Source organism: Loxodonta africana, chromosome 1, assembly GCF_030014295.1.
Source record: "Loxodonta africana isolate mLoxAfr1 chromosome 1, mLoxAfr1.hap2, whole genome shotgun sequence".
Lineage (NCBI taxonomy): Eukaryota > Metazoa > Chordata > Mammalia > Proboscidea > Elephantidae > Loxodonta > Loxodonta africana.
In genome coordinates, this window is record NC_087342.1 from 15,907,511 (window position 1) to 15,928,532 (window position 21,022).

The 21,022-nt window shown below is 45.1% G+C and overlaps 1 protein-coding gene across 3 annotated transcripts in view; it reads right to left on the minus strand.

The window, feature by feature from the left end:
- The window catches only part of ITGB5 (integrin subunit beta 5), a 135,409-nt gene that overhangs the window by 64,372 nt on the left and 50,015 nt on the right, over positions 1-21,022 (minus strand). For all 3 annotated transcript variants that reach the window (XR_002786523.2, XM_010592899.3, XM_064292249.1), the window contains exon 6: positions 344-505. Coding sequence is in view for 2 of the 3 variants with exons in the window: in XM_010592899.3 (XP_010591201.3) it covers positions 344-505 (162 nt within the window). In the remaining variant the exon portion in view is untranslated. The remainder of the gene's footprint in view (positions 1-343; positions 506-21,022) is intronic.

The following is a 21,022-nucleotide window of genomic DNA, read 5'->3' on the forward strand; positions in this document are numbered from 1 at the left end:
GCAGCAGCACAGTCCTCACCATCCTGTAAGAGCACCTCTCCCCTATGAGAGTTATCCAATCTCTCCTGGGTCATCTCTTCCCTTGACTTAAGACTCTTACATTTAGGTACACAATGTAAAAAGATGAACCAGCTACAGAAATCCCTGAGAAATGCTCTATTTTAATGAAGAGTTCTGGAAGCCCAGTTAGAGACAATGGAATAATGAGATCCAATCCCAGAAGTGGATCAGATAGTCAGTGTGTACAGAGGGCCAGAAGAAGGTTTCAAAGACAGAGGGAGCCCTCAGACCACTGGTAAGGTCACAAGGAGAGGTGTCAGGGGACCCAGCCCCCAGCCCTCACCATCTGGTTGGATGCGGTATATTCGTTGGCCTCATTCAGGTGGCACTGGCCATCATGCGGCTGCACCAGGCCGCCCAGTTTTCCGTCCAGTGCGATGTGTGGCACGTCATCTGTTGTGTACACCAGCAAGTGTAGTGCATCCTTTCGCCAACCAATCTTCTCCTGAGGGACAAAAGTCAATGGGTACAACAGTCTTCCTGGCTGCTGTCCAAGCTGGCCCCAGAACAACAGACAAGGCACTGGCCTGACTCCAGGCATCCTAGGCTGAACCAGAGGCCATCCCCTTGCCATGTGTAGCTGAAGCACACTCCTAAAACCACTGGGGAAGGATTCTACAGAGGATCAGGGAAGATACAGTTTGGACAAGGGAAGCCTAAATGCACGAAGACTGATCTCCAAACTTTTGCCCATCCAGGCCCATGTACCTGGGACCCTCCTCTCCAGCCCACCGTACATGCTCTACTTTGCCTGTTCCTCTAAATGTTACCTGAAGGCTGCTCCTCCTGGATACTTCCTCTTTTTAGTCTCACCTATCCTTCCATCCTCAGAAGAATCTTTTTTTTTTTAATTGTGCTTTAAGTGAAAGTTTACAAATTAAGTCAGTCTCTCATACAAAACCTTATATACACCTTGCTATATACTCCTAGTTGCTCTCCCCCTAATGAGACAGCACATTCCTTCTCTCCACCCTGTGTTTCCATGTCCATTCAGCCAGCTTCTGTGCCCCTCAGTCTTCATATCTCCCCTTCAGACAGTTGCTGCCCACATAGTCTCATGTATCTACTTGATCCAAGAAGCCGACTCCTCACTAGTATCGTTTTCTGTCTTACAGTCCAGTCCAATCCCTGTCTGAAGAGTTGGCTTTGGGAATGATTCCTGTCTTGGGCTAACAGAAGTTCTGCGGACCATGACCTCCAGGTCCCTCTAGTCTCAGTCAGACCATTAAGTCTGGTCTTTTTGCTAGAATTTGGGGTCTGCATCCCAGTGCTCTCCTGCTCCATCAGGGATTCTCTGTTGTGCTCCCTGTCATGGCAGTCATCAGTTGTAGCCGGGCACCATCTAGTTCTTCCGGCCTCAGGCTGATGTAGTCTTTGATTTATGTGGCCCATTCTGACTCCTAGAAGAATCTTTAACCCACCCCCACCACCCCATTGGCTCTGGCTGGCTAGACTTGTCTAAGATCACGGTTAAGTGAATACTTCAGGCCCCCTGATAGACACGAATCGCTTTGAACAGAGTTCTCAAGTGACCAATAGATGGTAAAATCTGCCATCTATTCTGGTTGAAGGGTCAGGAAACCTTCTCAGCAGTAGGATCTAAACCACTCTAATCACTAATCAAATCACTTCAGTTTAAGGTCAACCAGATTAGCTCTTTTCTCCCATTACTGCTTCACTATATGGAATCTGGAAACCCAGTTGGCGTAGTGGTTAAGAGTTTGGCTGGTAATCAAAAGGTCGGCAGTTCAAATCCACCAGGCGCTCCTTGGAAACCGTACGGGGGCAGTTCTACTCCATCCTATATGGTCACTATGAGCTGGAATCAACTCATCGGCAATGGGTTTGGTTTTTTGGGTTTTTAAATGGAATTTATCCACTCTTCCTATCAAGGCACAGCCAACTACAGTCTGTAAAAAAAAGAATTCTGTATTTTTTGTATTTAGCCACTATGGCCCCAACATTACACAAACACACACTGGTCGCTATAATTAGAGGAGTAGGCAGATCCTGATACAGGACAACAAAACCCGGGATCTGGTCACCTTCCGACTAATAAAGAGCTCTCGCAGCTCAATAGTAAGAAAATAAACAACTGAATTTTTTCAGTGGGCAAAAAACTTGTATAGACTCTTTACCAAAGAAGGGATCTGAGCGGAAATAAGCCCACGAAAGGATACTGAAATCATGAATCATTAGGGAAATGTAAATTAAAACCGCCATAAGACAGCTATCAGATAACTATTAGAATGGCAACCCAACAAAGAAACCCTGATAATACCAAGTGCTGGTGAGGATGTGGAACAAGTAAAACCCTCATACATTGCTGATGAGAATGCAAAATGGCTCTGCAATGTTGGAAAAGAGTTTGGCAGCTTTTTATAAAGTATATACTTAGCGTCATGCCAACACACCCATTCTTAGGTATTTACCCAAGGGAAATGAAAACGGATGCTCACATTAAAAATCTCTGTGTAAACACTTTATTCATAATCACCAGCAACTGGAAACCAACTCAGAAGTTCATCAACTAGTGAAGAGATAAACAATGGAATATTACTCCACAACAAACTACTGATCCATGCAACAACATGGGTGAATCTCAAATGCATTATGTTAAGTGAATAAATCCAGGGTCAAAGGGCTACTCAACTGGATGTTTCCATTTCTATGATATTCAGGGAAAGAAAAAATTATAGGAACAGAACTAACAGATCAGTGGTTGCCTGAGGCTGAGGGCTGGGGGTGGGGAGGGGTGGGGGGTGGTAGAATGACAATAAAGGGACACAAGGAAACTTTCCGAGGTGATGGGAATATTCTATATTGTAATTGTGAGCGGTGGGGGTGGCTATACAACTTTGCACCGAAAAATGTTGAATTTTGTCCTATGTAAGTTCTACCCCAATAAACCTGACTTAAAACCAAAACCAACAGAAAAACCTTAAAGACGGGTATCTCTTTTGACTCAGAAACTCCACTTCAGGAGACTCTACCTGCAGGAAGTATTCTGAACTGTGCACAACATTATTTTTACTGATAGTGAGAAGAAGGCAAAGACATGACTGTCCTTCTGTAGGGAACAGTGAAGTCAACTGAGATACCTACTCCACAGCCATCAAGAATCATGTTCATAAAAAGTGTGAAGTTGTACGTATGAAGTATGTAATCATGATGCGATTACAAACTATGTGGGAAACAAATACAACTATTAAGAAGAAAGCAAGAGAGGGTGAAAGAAAATATACCACATGTGGCTGTGATTTGCAGGTTGAGATTATGAGGAATCTCGTTTTTCCATTATATTCCCAACTGTCCTTAATGAGAAAGTACTACTTTTGTAAGAATGGGTTTTGAATGCTGGTTCTGTTATTTACCAGATCCAGTCTCCATCTCTCCCCTGACAGTGTCACAAGGGGTGGCAGCAAAGAGGCAAACAATGTGAAAGCCGGGTGCTGAAGATGAACGTTTAGCTTCTGATGTTGCCCTAATTACCTATGTGGCTTTGACCATATTATTTAAACTTCAAAATCCTTTTTTCTTATCAGTAAAATAGGAACGGTAATCTTAACATTTACTGAAACCAAAATCTAACCCATCACCGTCAAGTTGATTCCTACTCATAGCGACCCTATGAACTGCTCCATAGGGTTTCCAACAAGAGTCAGCCTGGTGGATTCAACTGCCGGCCTTTTGGTTAGCAGCTGAGCTCTTAACCACTACACCACTAGGGCTCCTAACATTTACTGAACACCTCCATAATTCCATTTAATCTTCGTTACAATCCATGTTAGGTACGTAATATATTGCCATTTCATATAGATGAGGGAACTGGTAATCAGAAAGATTAACTGGCCCAAGGCTACTCAATTAGTAAAGGCCAGAGAAGCCAGATTCAGATAACCTGATCTTAATCACAAAGCTAAACTAAGCCACAGGGAGGGCAGAGGTCTGTGTGTAATAATTCATAAAAGTGGCCGGCAAATGGTCTGCTCTCAATTCGTGATTGCCAGATACAAAATACATGTTTGTTGAATTTGAAGGTCGTGCCTGAAATGTGAAAAGTTCCGTAAAATAAGGAGTGGCACCATATAATAATAATAATTCTGCTTTCTCTGAAGTGGCCTCTTGTTATGGAAATAACGTTAACAAACTTGGTGCACAGGCTGGGCTGCTGAGAATGAGTCAGGGCATATTTATTCACACTGACTTTTGGGCTTGAGGATTTCACAAGTGGTGACTCCATGGAGTATTTACATTAGAAACAATTTTCCTTCCTGTCTGCTTGGTCGGAAGAGCTATCCATTTGGAAGTATTAAGTTGTGTGTCCATGTTTGTAGCGGGAGTAATAGTGGTATAGAAGACTTTTTTTAAAAAACAGAAACACTGATCTATAAAATGGAGTATGTTGTGGAGGCCAGAGTAGCTGAGCTTTGGCACAGACAAAGCCAAGTTCAAATCTCTGCTTCCTCTAACCCAGCCAGTCACTTCGACTTTCTCAGCCTCATTTCTTCGTCTGTAAGATGGAGATTATCCCACTTTGCAGGGTGATGCTAGTTTTAGACCTAATTTATAAAAGGTACTTAGCATATAAACCAAAAACCAAACCCGTTGCCATGGAATCGATTTCAGCTCATAGCAACCCCATAGGGCAGAGTAGAGCTGCCCTAAAGGATTTCCAAGGAGTGCCTGGTAGATTTGAACTGCCAGCCTTTTAGTTAGCAGCCTGAGCTCTTAACCACTGCGCCACCAGGGCTCCACTTAGCATATAAGAGGGACTAAAAAGTGAATTTATAATTATTACTCTAGGATCACTAATGGTTTTTTCATTTCTCCTTTTTCTTTTCACTACTTGATGTGTGAGGCCCCATAATTGTTAGAGGGACTATGAAGTATTGCTCTGGAACAGTTAAAAAAAAACTTGCATTAGTTAAAACCACAATGAGATTCTCCTCCACATCTGTTAAAAAAATGGAATGGCTAAAATTAAAAAGGCTGACCATAACAAATGTTGATGAGGATGTGAAGGAGGAACCGGAACCCTAATATGCTGCTGGTGGGAATGTAAAATGGTACATGAACTTAGGCAAAACAGTTTGGCAGTCTCTTAAAAAGTTAAGTAAGCACCTACCATATGATCCAGCCATCCCCCTACAAGGTAATGACCCAAGGGAAATAAAGGCACATATCCATACATTGACTTGAACATGAACATTTATAGCAGCTGTATTTGTAACCAGCAAATACTAGAAACAACTCAAATATCCATCAACAGATGAATGGATAAACAAACTGTGGTATAGCCATACAATCCACATTAAAAAACCCAAAAACTAAATTGGTTGCCGTCAAGTTGATTCCGACTCATAGCGACCCCATAGGACAGAGCAGATCTGCCCCATATGGTTTCCAAGGAATGGCTGGTGGATTCGAACTGCTGACCTTTTGTTTAGCAGCCATAGCTCTTAACCACTGCGCCACCAGGGCTCCAACTACTCACCAATAAAAGGAATGAACTGATATGCTCAAAAACATGGCTGCATCTCAAAATAATTGTGCTGAGTGAAATAAGCCAGACAAAAAAATATACAGTACCAAAACCCATTGTCATTGAGTTGATTTCATAGTGACCCTATAAGACAGAGTAGAACTACCCCATAGAGTTTCCAAGGAACACCTGGTGGATTTGAACTGCCGACCTTTTGGTTAGCAGCTGTGGCACTTGACTACTACACCACTAGGGTTTCCTTCATACACTGTACCAAACCAAAAAAACCAGACCCGCTGCCGTTGAGTCAATTCTGACTCATAGCGACCCTACAGGACAGAGTAGAACTGCCCCATAGGGTTTCCAAGGGACACCTGGTGGATTCCAACTGCCGACCTTTTGATTAGCAGCCATAGCACTTAACCACTACACTACCAGTGTTTCTGTACACTGTACACTAAATATAAAATTCTAGGAAATGCAAACTAATGACAGTGAGCAGATTAGTGGTTGTCTGGGGTAATGGGTGTGGGAGGGGTGAGAGGGAGGAATTATACAGGGGTGCAAATAAACCTTAGAGAGTGAAAGTATGTTCATTTTATATATATATATCAACACTTATCAAAATGCACACTTTTAAATACACGTAGGTTTACTGTACGTAAATTATACTTCAATAAAACTACTTAAGAAAAAAGTCTTACCTAGCTTAGAAAAGTCATTTAACTACAAAAAAGTAGTCATTCTCATGGAATGCCAGGGGCATGCTAGCAATACCACTTATATTCTTTCACATAGAGGCCATATTCCATACTGGTTATGAGCTTAGGCTCAGGTGTCTAGCAAATCTGTGTTGACCCCGTCTGCCACATCTTGTCACTGGGACCTTGGGCAAGTTACTTAATCTTCCCCCCCTCAACTTCCTCATTTATAAAATAAATAATAATAACCAAAAACCCATAGCCATCGAGTCAATTCCAACTCATAGAGACCCTATAGGACAGAGTAGAACTGCCCCATAGGGTTTCCAAGGTTGTAAGTCTTTTATTCGATTTTACTGTGCTTTAAGTGAAGGTTAATAGTTCAAATTAGTTTCTCGTACAAAAATGTATACACACATTGTTATGCGACCCAAGTTGTTCTCCCTATAATGTGACAGCACACTCCTCCTCTCCACCTGAGATTTCCCACGTCCATTCAACCAGCTCCTGTCCCTTTTTGCCTTCTCATTTCGCCTCTGGACAGGAGCTGCCCATTTAGTCTCACGTATCTACTTGAGCTAAGATGCACTTTCTTCACGAGTGTCATGTTATGTCTTATAGTCCAGTCTGATCTTTGTCTGAAGAGTTGGCTTCAGGAATGGTTTCAGTTCTGGGCTAGCTGAGAGTCCGGGGGCCATGTCTTCCAGGGTCCTTCCAGTCTCAGTCAGGCCATTAAGTATGGGCTTTTTATCAGAATTTGAGTTCTGCACCCCACTTTTATCCTGCTCCATTAGGGACTCTCTGTTGTGTTCCCTGTCAGGGTGATCATTGGTGGCAGGTGATCATCTAGTTCTTCTGGTCTCAGGCAGATGGAGTCTCTGGTTTATGTGGCCCTTTCTGTCTCTTGGGCTCATATTTTCCTTTTGTCTTTGGCGTTCTTCATTCTACTTTGCTCCAGGTGGGCTGAGGCCAATTGATGCATCCTAGATGGCTGCTCGAAAGTTTTTAAGACATCAGCTACCACTCACCAAAGTGGGATGCAGAACATTTTCTTATAAACTTCATTATGCCAATTGACCTAGAAGTCCCCTGAAACCATAGTTCCCAGACCCCAGCCCCTGCTACTCTGCTCTTTGAAGTGTTTGGTGGTATTCAGGAAACTTCTCAGCTTTTGGTTTAGTCCAGTTGTGCTGACTTCCCTGTACTGTGTGTTGTCCTTCTCTTCATCTAAGACAACTCTCATCTACTATCTAGTTAGTGAATATCCCTCTCCCTCCCTCCCCACCCTCGTAACCATCAAAGAATGTTTTCTTCTGTGTTTAAACCTTTTCTTACTAAACCAAAAGCAAAGAAGTTGCCTGAATACAACCAAATGCTTCAAAGGCCAGAGTGGCGGGGATAGGAGCCTGGGGACCATGGTTTCAGGGGACATCTAGGTCAACTGGCATAAGAAAATATATTAAGAAAGCATTCTGCATCCCACTTTGGTGAGTGGCACCTCGGGTCTCAAGTGCTAGCAAGTGGCCATCTAAGATGCATCAATTGGTCTCAATCCACCTAACACCAAAACTACAAGGTAAACATGAGCCCAAGAGACAGAAAGGGCCTCATAAACCAGAGACTCCATCAGCCTGAGACCAGAAGAACTAGACGGTACCCGGCTACCACCAATGACTGCCCTGACAGGGAACACAACAGAGAATCCCTGATGGAGCAGGAGAGCAGTGGGATGCAGACCTCAAGTTCTCATAAAAAGACCAGACTTAATGGTCTGACTAAGACTAAAGAGACCCCAGAGGTCATGGTCTCTGGACCCTCTGTTAGTTCTGTTAACCATTCCCGAAGCCAACTCTTCAAACAGGGATTAGACTGGGCTATGAGACAGAAAATGATACTGGTGAGGAGTGAGTTTCTTGGCTCAAGTAGACGCATGAGACTATGTGGGCAGCTCCTATCTGCGGGCGAGATGAGAAGGCAGAGGGGGGCAAGAGCTGGTTGAATAGACGCGGGGAATACAGGGTGAAGGGGAGGAGTGTGCTGTCTCATTAGGCGGAGAGCAGCTAGGAGTGTGTGTAAGTTTTCGTATGAGAGAATGGCTTGATTTGTAAACTTTCACTTAAAGCACAATAAAGAAATAGTGGTCTCATACAGTATTTGTCCTTTGTGACTATTTTCACTCAGCATAATGCCTCCTAGATTCATCCATGTTATGAGATGTTTCACGGATTCATCACTGTTGTTTATCATTGCATAGTATTTCATTGTGTGAATAAGCCATAATTTGTTTATCCATTTGTTCGTTGATGGGCACCTAGGTGGTTTCCATCTTTTTGCTATTGTGAACAGTGCTGCAATGAACCTGGGTGTGTGTGTATCTGTTCGTGTGAGGGCTCTTATTTCTCTAGGATATATTCCAAGGAGTGGAATTGCTGGATCATATGGCATTTCTATTTCTAGCTTTTTAAGGAAGCACCAAATCTATTTCCAAAGTGGTTGTACCATTTTACATTTCCACCAGCAGTTTATAAGTGTTCCAGTTTCTGCACAACCTCTCCAGCATTTATTATTTTGTGTTTTTTTGATTAATGCTAGCCTTGTTGGGGTGAGATGCCAAGGCTGTAAATCTTCATGGAAGCAGACTGACACGTTTTTCTCCCATAGAGCAGCTGAAGGGTTCGAACTGCCGACCTGCTCGTTAACAGCCAAGTGCTTTAACCAACAGGCCACCAGGGCTCCAGGGATAATAAATGGTATCTATAAAATAGGGTTGCTGAGAGGATTAAACAAAATGATACACATGGAGCACCCAGCTCAGTACCTGGTATGTAGTAAACAGTCAGTAATTGGTAGTTATTGTCACCATGATTTCCACAAAGTTGAAAAACTGTTACTTAAATCTGTAATTTAGAAGCATACCAATCTTATCTTTAGATTGTAGGGTTATGGGTGATGTTTATCTCCTTTCTACTTATCAGTGTTTTCTAAATTTTAATATGAACCATAATTCTCTGTTTTTAAAAGAAAAAAAAGATCTATTTATTTAGCTAGACTTTTTTCCATATCACTGAGGAAAAACAAAATTTAAACAAAATCAATTTCATTAAACATGACAGAGGTCAACAGAAAAACAGAGAACTAACCAGGACTAGCCTGGCTGGCCAGGATTTGCCATGTCCTTAACTTCTCTTTGTTCATTCAGTCGCTGGCAAACTCTGTCCCAAATTCACCACAAGACCAGCTTCCACCCCCACCTGCCAGTTCCAACTCTTCCCCAGGAGATGACCTCACTTCTTTCATCACTAAGAGGGGTCTGTGGCAGGACTTCTCTCATCTTCCATTCTCAGGGGCTCACCATGCCTGCTTCCACAGCCTTCGCGTTGCCTGTCATACAGTACCCTCCTCTCCATCTCAAATATCTTGGCTAATCCTCCTGGCCTCTCTTCTGCTCTTAGTGTCCCAAAGGAAAGACTGTTCCTTCCTCCCTGAGGAAACACAGCCTACAGATTCCACCCTCTTTGGAGGATTTGTTCCATCAGGCATTCTCTCCTCTGCTTCCTTCCCATGTGTCTAAAAATACACTCATGGCCCACTTACAATAACTCTTCGCTTGATCCTACTACTCAGCCAAATGCTCATAGCTTTTCTCTCTCTCTCTTTTGTTTTTAAGATTAATGGACTCATTGCCTCTATTACTCCTATTCTAGTTGTTTATAATCTGACTTCTCCCTCCACACGGCCTCCCCACCCTCCCTCTAAGGCAGTGTTCCTCAGCCCTGCACGGTCTGATGCCCAGAGGTTCTCATGTACCTGGGCTGAGATGCAGGTGAGATTGTACAGTACAGGTTGAAAGCCACACTCTGAGGTCTGTCATCAACCCTGCGGTCTCCCTGAGGCCTCACTCTTCTGGCTTCTCTGTAACTCACCAGGGCTTCCTCTGAGCTGTCTTGCCCTTGGCTTCTGGGACCTTGCCTAACTTCCTCTCTGCCTCGCTGGCTGCTCACTGACCCCATCTCTCTCCCAGCAGTTACAGGAGGTCAAATGTAACACTGCCCCATGGAGATTACCCAGGTCCATGGGTCCACATGGATGACCCATGAACGACACCCCTCACTTGATCTCTCTTCTGAGCTTTACTCTTGGATCTCTACTAAAAGCCAACATGTCCTGCCATCACCGGGACCTCAACGTGTCTGAAGCTGCCTCAACCCCACCCCGGCAATCAACCGTTACTCCAGGTTGCCCCAGTTCTGACAATGGGACCATCAAATGCCCTGTCCAGACCCCTTGGAATTATCTTTTTCATCTTACTTCTCTGGTGCCCCAACAGTGCCCATTCAGTCTCAACATGTCAGTTCTCCCTTATTGCCCACTCCCTCTGGGCGGTGCTACTCGTGATTTGCAAAGTTTCGCTCTTCCTTTCCTAAACACACTCTAAGCAAGCAGATAGAGTCCAAGGCTCACCTTTCTCCTGGACACCTGCTGACATTCCGCCATCCCAGGATGATGTGTCTGGTGACCCATGTTTATTCTAGCTGTTCTAAGTGGGGAGCAGGTTACGTGGGAAGGTGACCATACTACATGAAAAGAAACCAACTATGGCCTCTGAACACATGTCGGAAGCAATGAGTGGCTGGGGAGCCATCACTAATGGCCCACTATCTCTGATTCCATCTATATCTCCTTCTAGTTAACCTTTAGCCACGGCTCACAGGATGTGATTTCTATGCCTTGTACCATCCACTCAGCCCCCTCAGCTCTGCTGCCAGCAACATCTGTCTTAAGCATGATCCCAGAGGCAGATACAGTTTCCCAGAAGAGATCAGATCTGTGGCACACCCTCTAGTTTTGTAAGGACCAACAAGTCCCACTAGGGCTGGAGTAGGAGATGACCTTCTTAGGGTGGAAACTCAATGGGGAATTGGTGGCCAAACTTCAGCCTTGTCCTCAGAACACAGCAGAGATCTTCAGCCAATGAAAGAGAGGGAGGGATGCAGGGTCCAACCCTTGGATAACAAGAGCATAGTGCCTGGCACAATTTGGAGACTCAAGAAATAATGAGTGAATAAATAAATGAAATTGGGGCTCCCTTGCAACATCTAGAAGTCTCCAATCACATTGCCCACAATGCCATCAATTTTTTAATATGCTTTGTAATCTAAGAAATACCTTTTTCAAACCTATAAATATAGGAAACATTATGGAGATAGCTTGTATGGCAACTTGCTAAATCAAGTTACTAGTCATCTGTCATCTGGGCTGAAATCTGAAAGAAGCAAGGGGAATTTAAGTAGAGGTGACAAGCAGGACAAGGGGGCTTTCTAAGACAAGTTGCTGGGGGGTGGGAGTAGGGTGAGGAGCCAGGGCAGTTAGTGCCGGATGGCTGGCCACTGGGAGAATCTGGGCAGCCCAGCCTTGACATCAGCTGGGGGATCTAGGACTCTGTGGGATGGAGAAGTGGGTGCAGTAGTCTATGAAAAGGGGAAGCAGGAATGGAGATGGAGGACTAGGACTTCCCATTCTTTGAGGCAATAAATAAAAATTGGTTTCTCCCAAGAGTGAAGACAGACTTGCTGCCTTGTTCACCTCTAACATTCAGCCCCAGAGAGCCTAGGGATTGGGATGAGAGAAATATAAACGGTTAAGGATTAGAGGACTTGTCTCTCTAGCTGGAGAACATGAGCCTCCAGCCTGTGGGGCAATTTGGATCACTAGAGTTGGAAGGAGTCACACTAAGGGGCTGCAAGGCTTGACAAAGTAGGAAAGTCACCTTAAAGAGCCAAGAACATGCTTCCATCCTCCCCCTACCCCAGCTCCAGTCTTCCCCTTGAGTCTCCTTGAACAGTTCCCCCACCCAACTGGACTTTTATCCCAATGGTAAGACGGGAAAGCCAACAGGAGCCAGGGAGAGATTTTGTAGGCACCAGCTCAAGGTAGCTGTGCTTGTGTCATGAATTGAATTGTGTCCCCCCCAAAAAAATATGTGTCAACTTGGTTAGGCCATAATTCCCAGTATTGTGTGGTTGTCTTCCATTTTGTGATTGTAATTTTATGTTAAGAGGATGAGGGTGGGATTGTAAAGCCACCCTTACTCAGGTCACCTCCCTGATCCAAGGTAAAGAGAGTTTTCCTGGGGTGTGGCCTGCACCACCTTTTATCTCTCAAGAGATAAAAAGGAAAGGAAAACAAGCAGAGAGTTGGGGACCTCATACCACCTAGAAAGAAGCACCCGGAGCAGAGCGCATCTTTTAGACTTGGGGCTCCCATGCAGGAAGGACCAGGGGAAGATTGAGGACGAGGACCTTTTTCTCCAGAGCTGACAGAGAGAGAAAGCCTTAAGGAACAAACGCCTTGCATTCAGGATTGTAACCTACTAGACTGTGAGAAAATAAATTTCTCTTTGTTAAAGCCATCCACTTGTGGTATTTCTATTATAGCAGCATTAGATGACTAAGACAGCTTGGCAAACAAAATGAATGCATATGGTAGAGTTCATGGTTATGGCAGCCAAATACAAATGCAGCTTAGATGGTACACTGCTGAGAACCACAGAAGACAAACTGAAAAACCAGTTGCCATCGACTTGAATCTGACTCATGGTGACCCCATGTGTATCAGAGTAGAACTGTGCTCTATAGTGTTTACAATGGCTGTTTTTTCAGAAGTAGATCATCAGGTTTTCTTCCAAGGTGCCTCTGGTGAGTTTGGACCTCCAACATTTTGGTTAGCAGAGTAGCGCGTTAACTATTTTCACCACCCAGGGACTCCAAAAGACAGACTAGAAGGGGCTATTACAGGACCTGTTATTGGGTAGAAAAACAGACTTACAGGAAGTTTGGAAGAAACCCCAGAGCTTGTTTAGTCCAGCCTCCTACCCAGGACAAGGATCATTCCTCTTGTATTCCCGACACGCAGGGATGGGGCCCAAAAACACACTCACAGCCACCTTTAGCATCCTGCTCCACGGTGGAGCAGCTCTCCTGGTTAGTCAATTCTTCCTTACCTTGAACTCAAACCTGTGACTACACTAGTTCATCCCTTGGAACAGCCAGAAAGAGGTGGTTCCCTCCTCTATAATGATATCTGAGATTAGTTAACACGTTTCTTCCTGTGGTATCTCTCCTCTTTGTTAATCTTCGGCCACCCCTCAGAGGATGTGGTTTCTATGCCCTGCACCATCCACTCAGCCCCCTTGGCTCTCTTGCTATCAACATCTGTCTTAAGCACAGCCTCAGAAGCAGACCTTCCCTGGAAGAGGTCTGACCCACAGCAGAGCAAAACAGGGCAGGGTTGCAGCCCTCCCAGAGTCTGAATTAGCCTACAACACACATGCCATGTAGGTTACAAGCCGTGTTTGGCAGCTGAATCGCCCGACTGGCTCATATTAAGCCTGTGGGTCCCCAGATCCATTTCATATTAACTTGTTTGCACACATGGACCACGGCAGAGCATGACAAGTAAAAAGGGTGGGCTTGGGGACGCCCCTGGGGGAGGAACGAAAAGGAGGGCCTGGGGTTCCCATTCCTATGAACTGGAGAAAAGCTAACGTCACACTCAACTGCCAAAGACATGGGGGGATGCCTGTGGGAGTGTGGGCTGGTGTGGCTGACCTTGGCTCGCTTGCAGAGACAACGCTCACGATACACTCTCTGGAAAACAGTGTTCAAACAGAAGGGAGTCCTGGAATAAAGACACTGTCCCAAAGAGACAATCTCAACAAGTACAGAAACACTGCCTTTAAATTACTCGGTTTGCTGAGCTTTAGTCAACCTGCCCATGAAGCTCAGGTCAGTCTAATTCAAATTAACAGTCACCCAAGTAAGAGGGTCCTCAGGCCAGCTGTCAACACAATCCACCAGTCTCAATTGTCACCGAAGAGTCACCAGGTCTCTTAGTTATCTGGTGCTGTTATAACAGAAATACCACAAGTGGATGGCTTCAACAAACAGAAGTTTATTCTCTTACAGTCTAGTAGGCTAGAAGTCCAAATTCAGGCCGTCAGCTCCAGGGGAAGGCTCTCTTTCTCTGTCAGCTCTGGGGGAAGGTCCTTCTCATCAATCTTTCCCTGGACTAGGAGTTTCTCAGTGCAGGGACGCCAGGCCCAAAGGATGCACTCTGCTCCTGGTGCTGCTTTCTTGGTGGTATGAGGTTCCCCTGTCTCACTGCTTCTCTCTCTTATATCTCAAAAGAGATTGGCTTAAACTGTAGATTGAATTTACGTAACTACCGATAACCCCACCTCATTAACATCATAGAGGTTAAGATTTACAGCACATAGGAAAATCACATCAAATGCGTGACCAAAATGTGTGTCCAAAATGCTGGACAATCATACAATACTGGGAATCATGGCCTAGCCAAGGTGACAGATGTTTTGGGGGGATGCAATTCAATCCATGACACCAGCCATGTGCTCCCTCAACTGCTGAAAACCCCCACCACCTGAAAAACCCTGTCTCGCCACAGTACTATCTGTTGCATGTATGAGGGCAGAGCCAATAGTTCTGAGACACCCTCTGGGTTATGAAGAAGACAGACTATCAGAGTTCCCAATTTACAGACGTGAAAACCAGAGGCAAAGATAAACATGCTCCATTAAAGGGCAGCTCCATCAGCACACCGACCTTGGGACAATCCTGGAAAATCCCAAGGCCTGTCAGTGTCCTATTAGTGCTTCTGATGAACTACAACCTTGTAGCTCCTGAGACTAGTAGCACATTCTACCATCTTCCCTCAGGGGTGCTACAGCCGGCTACTGGGTCATGTGGGTAATTGTGATGATGCGTTAGACTAGGACTTTGCTCTCTTGGGAGTCACCGATAGTGCAAATGATTAACATGTTAGGCTGCTACCAAAAGGTTGATGGTTTGGGTCCACCCAGAGGTACCTTGGGAGAAAGGCCTGGTGATCTACTACCAAAGATCAGCCACTGAAAACCCTACGGAGCACAGTTCTACTCTGACTCACATGGAGTCGCCAAGAGTCTGAGAGGATTCGACAGCTACTGGCTTACTCTCTTTGGAAGTGCACGCCTCCTACTTCTCCACTCCTGTGAGACCTCAAAAGACAGCAAACACTCTAATTTCAAGGTTAAACACCCTGGCTTTGGACCAGACCTGTGGATACGATTTCTACCTCCAGCTCTATTTCTAGCCGTAACATCTTCAGGAAGTTACTTAACCCCCCTAGGTTCATTTCCTCATTAAAAGTAGACAGTAAAACCACCTTCAGAGGATGAACTGAAATAAGCCCTGTTAAGTGCTTGGCACAGAGCCTGGCTCCCAAAAAGTGTTCGGCCAACGGTAATCAATAGCATTAGCACCTCACTGAAACACAGGGGAGGCAAAGGGACCAAGGTGACCCCCACTGGGTAGGAACACTGTAACCGGTCATTCAACCACTGGGTTCTAAGGAGCCAGTCTTTCCATAGAGTCTGTGGACTCTGGCTGGTACCTTAGATGGTTGTACACAATCTGTCTGCCTGTGAGAGTGATGTTCACAGAGACCAGAGTTGTGGCCTCCACATCTGTATGTCCCCATAGCACCTAGCAGGGCATCTTGCACACAGTAAGTACTCCACACATTTTCAAAGTAAAAATACAACACTCTGCATTTTCCTTTCAGGTAAGCACCAAGAGAAAGGAGATATTTCAGGAGGAAGTGAGGAAGGAAGGGGTGGACCTGGCCAGCCAGCAGAAATGTCCCCCAGTGGAGCAGACCTTGGAGACTGAGGAGTCTTAGTTCCCACACCGCATGGAAGGACCAATAAGGCTAGCTTCCCTCTGTGACCGGCCTCCCGAATCATGCTGAGATTGTAGCATATTTCCATCCCTTTAGAACAACAGGGTTGCTATGAGTTGGAATCGACTTGATGGCAATGCTTTTGGTTTTGGTTTGGTTATAACAATAAACATATTTTCATTAGTATTTTGTTTTTCCTGCTTCCACCCAGACTTTGCAATGAAAACCTTTTTAAAAAATCTGTTCTGTGGTTAAACTTAACGAGGGTAAAAGTGAAATATTTCTTTTCCCTGGGGAAAAGAAGTCTTGGCTTATGACTCAGGATATAGCTATTCACCTCCAGCCTGAACCCCGGCACTAAACAATAGAACATTCCTCATGAGGACTCTATGGTACAGCCCAGTCTGAACTGAAGAAGAGAAAATTTCAGAATATATAAGGCTGAGCAATATGTATTTTCCATCTTTGTAGGAGAAAACAGTCAAATATCAATCATTTCACATGGCCCAATCTCACGTTTACACACCAAACCAAAAACCAATCCCATTGTCGTTGAGTCAATTCCAACTCATAGTGACCTTACAGGACAGAGTAGAACTGCCCCATAGAGCTTCCAAGGAGCACCTGGTGGATTTGAAGTGTCGACCTTTTGGTTAGCAGCCATAACTCTTAACCACTACACTACCAAGGTTTTCTGTTTACACACAGGTTGTTTTATTTACCTTGTAGTGGATGTACACGCACAAATCAAATCTTTTTGGATAAGGACTTTTTTTCATCTCTCTTTAGTTTTCTTCATCATACCCGGGACTGTCTGAGCACATATTGGACACTCAGTAAATACCTGTTGAGTTGGAAAATTGTGACTAGTAACAGTACTTCTGGTTCTGCATTGATGGGTAAGTAGAAGCTCTGTAAATGAAGTGGAAGTAGTCTGCAATAATGGAAGGATGGACAGCTTGAAGCCAGGCAGACCTGGGTATTTTTCAACTTCCAAAAGCACAGAGGCATCTGTGAGAATACAGGATTTCTTTATTCCCCAGATGTTTAATGAGGACCTGTTATGTGCCAGGCAGTGACCTCAGTGCTGGGGATAAGCAGCAGTAAGAAAAGAGACAAGGTCCCTGCCTTCAGGGAGCTTACTGTCTCAAAGGGGAGGCAGGCTTCACTCAAGTAGTGTCTCAAACAAAAACAGAAGTACAACTGTGATAGAGGTGACAAGGACCTGGTGTCCCAGACTCTGACCTAGTCAGGAGGATCAATCAGGAAGGCTTCCCCAACAAACAGACAACGAAGCTGGGGTCTGAAACATAAGTAGGCATACATTAGACATTAAAAAGAAAAGTAGGAGTACAGGGAGAAGTATTCAAAGCAGAGGAGATAGTATGTGCAAAAGGCCTTGCATAAGTCAGAATAACTAAGTCAAGGTCATTGTGGCTGCAACACGGAGGCCAAAGGTGGAGGCTGGGAGAGAAAGGAACCAGAAGAGCCCCAGAATAAACACCTCTTTCTCTTTGCCAAATAGAAATTTTAAGCAATTAGGGGCCTCTAACTTGAAATTATAGCTTGAAATGCTGCCACCTGTCTGTCCGTTTGTTGTACTGTGGTGGCTTATATGTTGCTGTGATGCTGGAAGCTATCCCAAACCAAATCCAGTGCCGTCGAAAGCTATGCTACTGGTATTTCAAATACCAGCAGGGTCACCCATGATGGACAGCTTTCACTGGAGCTTCCAGATTAAGACAGACTAGAAAGAAGAACCTGGCATCTACTTCTGAAAAAATAAGCCAGCAAAAACCTTACGAATGGCAGCAGTACACTATCTGACATAGCACCAGAAGATGAGCCCCTCAAGTTGGAAGGCTCTCAAAATATGACTGAGAAAGAGCTGCCTCCTCAAAATAGAGTCAGAACCAATTCAACAGCAACTGACAACAGCAGAAACTTGAAATGAAAAGTTTACATCAACTACCAGGCCTGGAGATGTTAAATATACCATGGACTGCCAGAAGAATGAACAAATCTGTCTTGGAAGAAGTACGGCCAGAATGCTCCTTAGAAGCAAGGATGGTGAGACCTTGTCTCTCATACTTTGGACATACTATCAGGGGGACTAGTCCCTGGAGAAGGACATCATGCTCGGTAAAGCAGAGAATCATTGAAAAAGAGGAAGACCCTCAATGAGACAGATTGACACAGTGGCTGCAACAACGGGCTCAAGCATTAACAACGATTGTGAGGATGGCGCAGGACTGGGCAGTGTTTTGTTCTATTGTACAAAGGACTGCTATGAGTCAGAACCCACTCAACGGCACCTAACAACAACAACAACATGGAACTATAGACTGAGCCATCAAAGGGGCCTCCTAATGTCCCTGCCATCATCAGGCAAGTGAGCAGCCAGTGTGCACAGACACCTTCTAAAGCAGACGTAGAAAAACACATGCGTAACTGGTTTAAACTAGAGGACAAAAAGAAAAACACGTTCTCAAACATGCCTTGTTGACCAGGCTGAATTGTCATCCAGCCAGTTCCCACCACTTGTTTCAGAAATAGCAGCTGTCGCAGGGCAATGAAGCCCGCAGCACAGCTCACAGACAGACAGCAGAACAAGGAAAACCAAGGAGTTGTGGAGTTGAAACATCACCTAGAGGCCAAAACAGTCAAGTGATTCAAAATGAACCATCTGCAAGATAAAAGCCAAGGGGAACCCTCACAGCCACCAACAATAACCCGGTGTGAGCAACAGTCTGCGGGCCTGCACACACAGGCGCCAAGCCCTCCTGGGCCATGGGAACATTTGATACCTTAATAGAGCTTGGCAAAGACCTGGAAGCGGAAGAAGAGCAGGCAGCATGGGACTGACAAGCCTGAGAACTCTGCAGTATGATCTACTGGCAGAAGCAGCTCACTCATGCTGAGACATATATCCAGAGAGTGGGAGGAGCCCCTTCAGGGGAGACAAAGGTACCAGGGGCTGCCTTCTGTGAGGCTAGAAAGGCAATTTCCTAAGCGTCTCCACCCATGCTTGGAAAAATGACACACGTCTGCGATCTGAAAGAAATCAGCTGGCAGGTCAAAAGGAACCAAATCAACTCTGTGGGTAGCTGGGGGAGGGTTGGGCACAGGGGGAAGCCTCCCACAGAGGTGCGTGACTCTAAAACTGGAGACTCCTCCACCATTCATAGTATCGGAGCAGCCCCTGCTAGGCCTGAGGCTCAGGCCTGCACCAGCAGAGCCAAAGAGCAAACTCAATGATGCTGAGCAAAGGGGGCAGGGCTGGGACCAAGCCCTTGTGAAAAGTAGCACTAACCACAGAGCTGGTAGGCATCCTAGAGATTCAATCCCACCTCCTTGCACTTTCCAGACCAGCATAGTGAGGCCCAGAGAGGTCCAGTGGCCTCTACAGGGCCAGTTAGTAGCAAGAGAGGCAGAGCTTGAATCAGGCCAAAGAGGATCTACATTGAGTGCTTCTCAGGCTACAAGGCATGGCTGTTGCTTCCCAAAGTGCCCAGACACAGGCTAATGGAAAGGGCATGGGCTTGAGAATCAACCAGACCTGCTTCAAATCCTGGCTCTTCCCCCACTAATAAGTGTAATTAAACCCTGTGACACTGTTTCCTCACTTGTAAAACGAGAACAACAACAACAACAACAAAAACCATTTCTGTCAAGTCTATTCCGACTCATAGCGACCCTATAGGACACAGTAGAACTGCCTTATAGGGTTTCCAAGAGCAGGTGGTAGATTTGAAATGCCGATCTTTTGGTTAGCAGCTGAGCTCTTAACCACTGCATCACCAGGGCTCCAAAATGGGAACAACCGCCAATAACACTTTGTAGGATTGCTGTATCAGGGATAACGTAAATGTCCGGTACATGGTTGGTGGCAAAGCAAGCGTTGTTGTAAGCCACTGTCAAATCAGCCCTGGTTCATGATGACCTCATGCACAATGGAACAAAATGTTGCCCAAACCTGCAACATCCCCATGACCAGTTGTGGATCGGACCATTGTGATCCATAGGGTTTTTGCTGGCCCATTTTTAGAAGTAGATTGCTAAGCCTTTCTTCCTAGTCCATCTTAGTCTGGAAGCTCCACTAAACCTGTTCAGCACCATAGCAATAGGCAAGCCTCCAATGACAGACAGGTGGTGGCCATGCACGAGGTGTACTGGCTGGGAATCAAACTCAGATCTTCGACATGGGAGGCAAGAATTCCACCATTGAACCACCAATGCCTCATCAAGCAAGGGCAGCAATTCTCATTTCTTTCTAGTGGTCCACAGAATTTGTATGCCCGCACAGTCTTGCCAGTATGAAGTTGCCCCGCCAGCCCCTCTGGGATTGTGGTCTCCATTTTAGATTAGGATGCCCTCGCCAGGAGGAATAGTGGCTTAATCTATGCCAAAAATTTTATTTACCATGTGAACTCACTTTGTTTGCTCTAAGACTTACTTGATAGCCACTTATTTCTGAAAGGATATACAATGCCTTAAAAATGTAGCACACGATGCAAAATTAGACGGTCAGGATTAAAACAGATCAAGGTCTACCTAGAGAATATGAAGGAAAAATGCTAGGGTGCCAGCACAAGAAGCTGAGACAAAAACGGAAATGTACTGGGTTGCACAGATCCTATTTTCTGACTGACCAGAGAAAGCAGCCTGTAGAATCCTGGGGATCCAGGATGTACCCAGTCAAATCAAACATGCAAGTAACGCCTTCAACCTGAAAATCACAAAGAACACCAAAGGGATGACCAGCAATTTTGAACACAGAGCTCCTGCCCAATTCCTCCCTTCTCTCTCCCTAGGCCAAGGGCACTCACTGTTTTGGAAGAATAAGAAAGCCGTCACAGTTCCAGTCTAAACCACTCATCAGTTCTACCTGTACGGTCAACTTCTAGAAAGTCCTGAGAGCACAGTAAAAGTGGTAATGGGACAAACCATTAGGTTGACCAAATAAAAGTATAAACAGGCTCAAAGACGAGAGATCAAAGGCAGTGGCATTCTCTCGTTCTAAAACCAGCCCGGTACA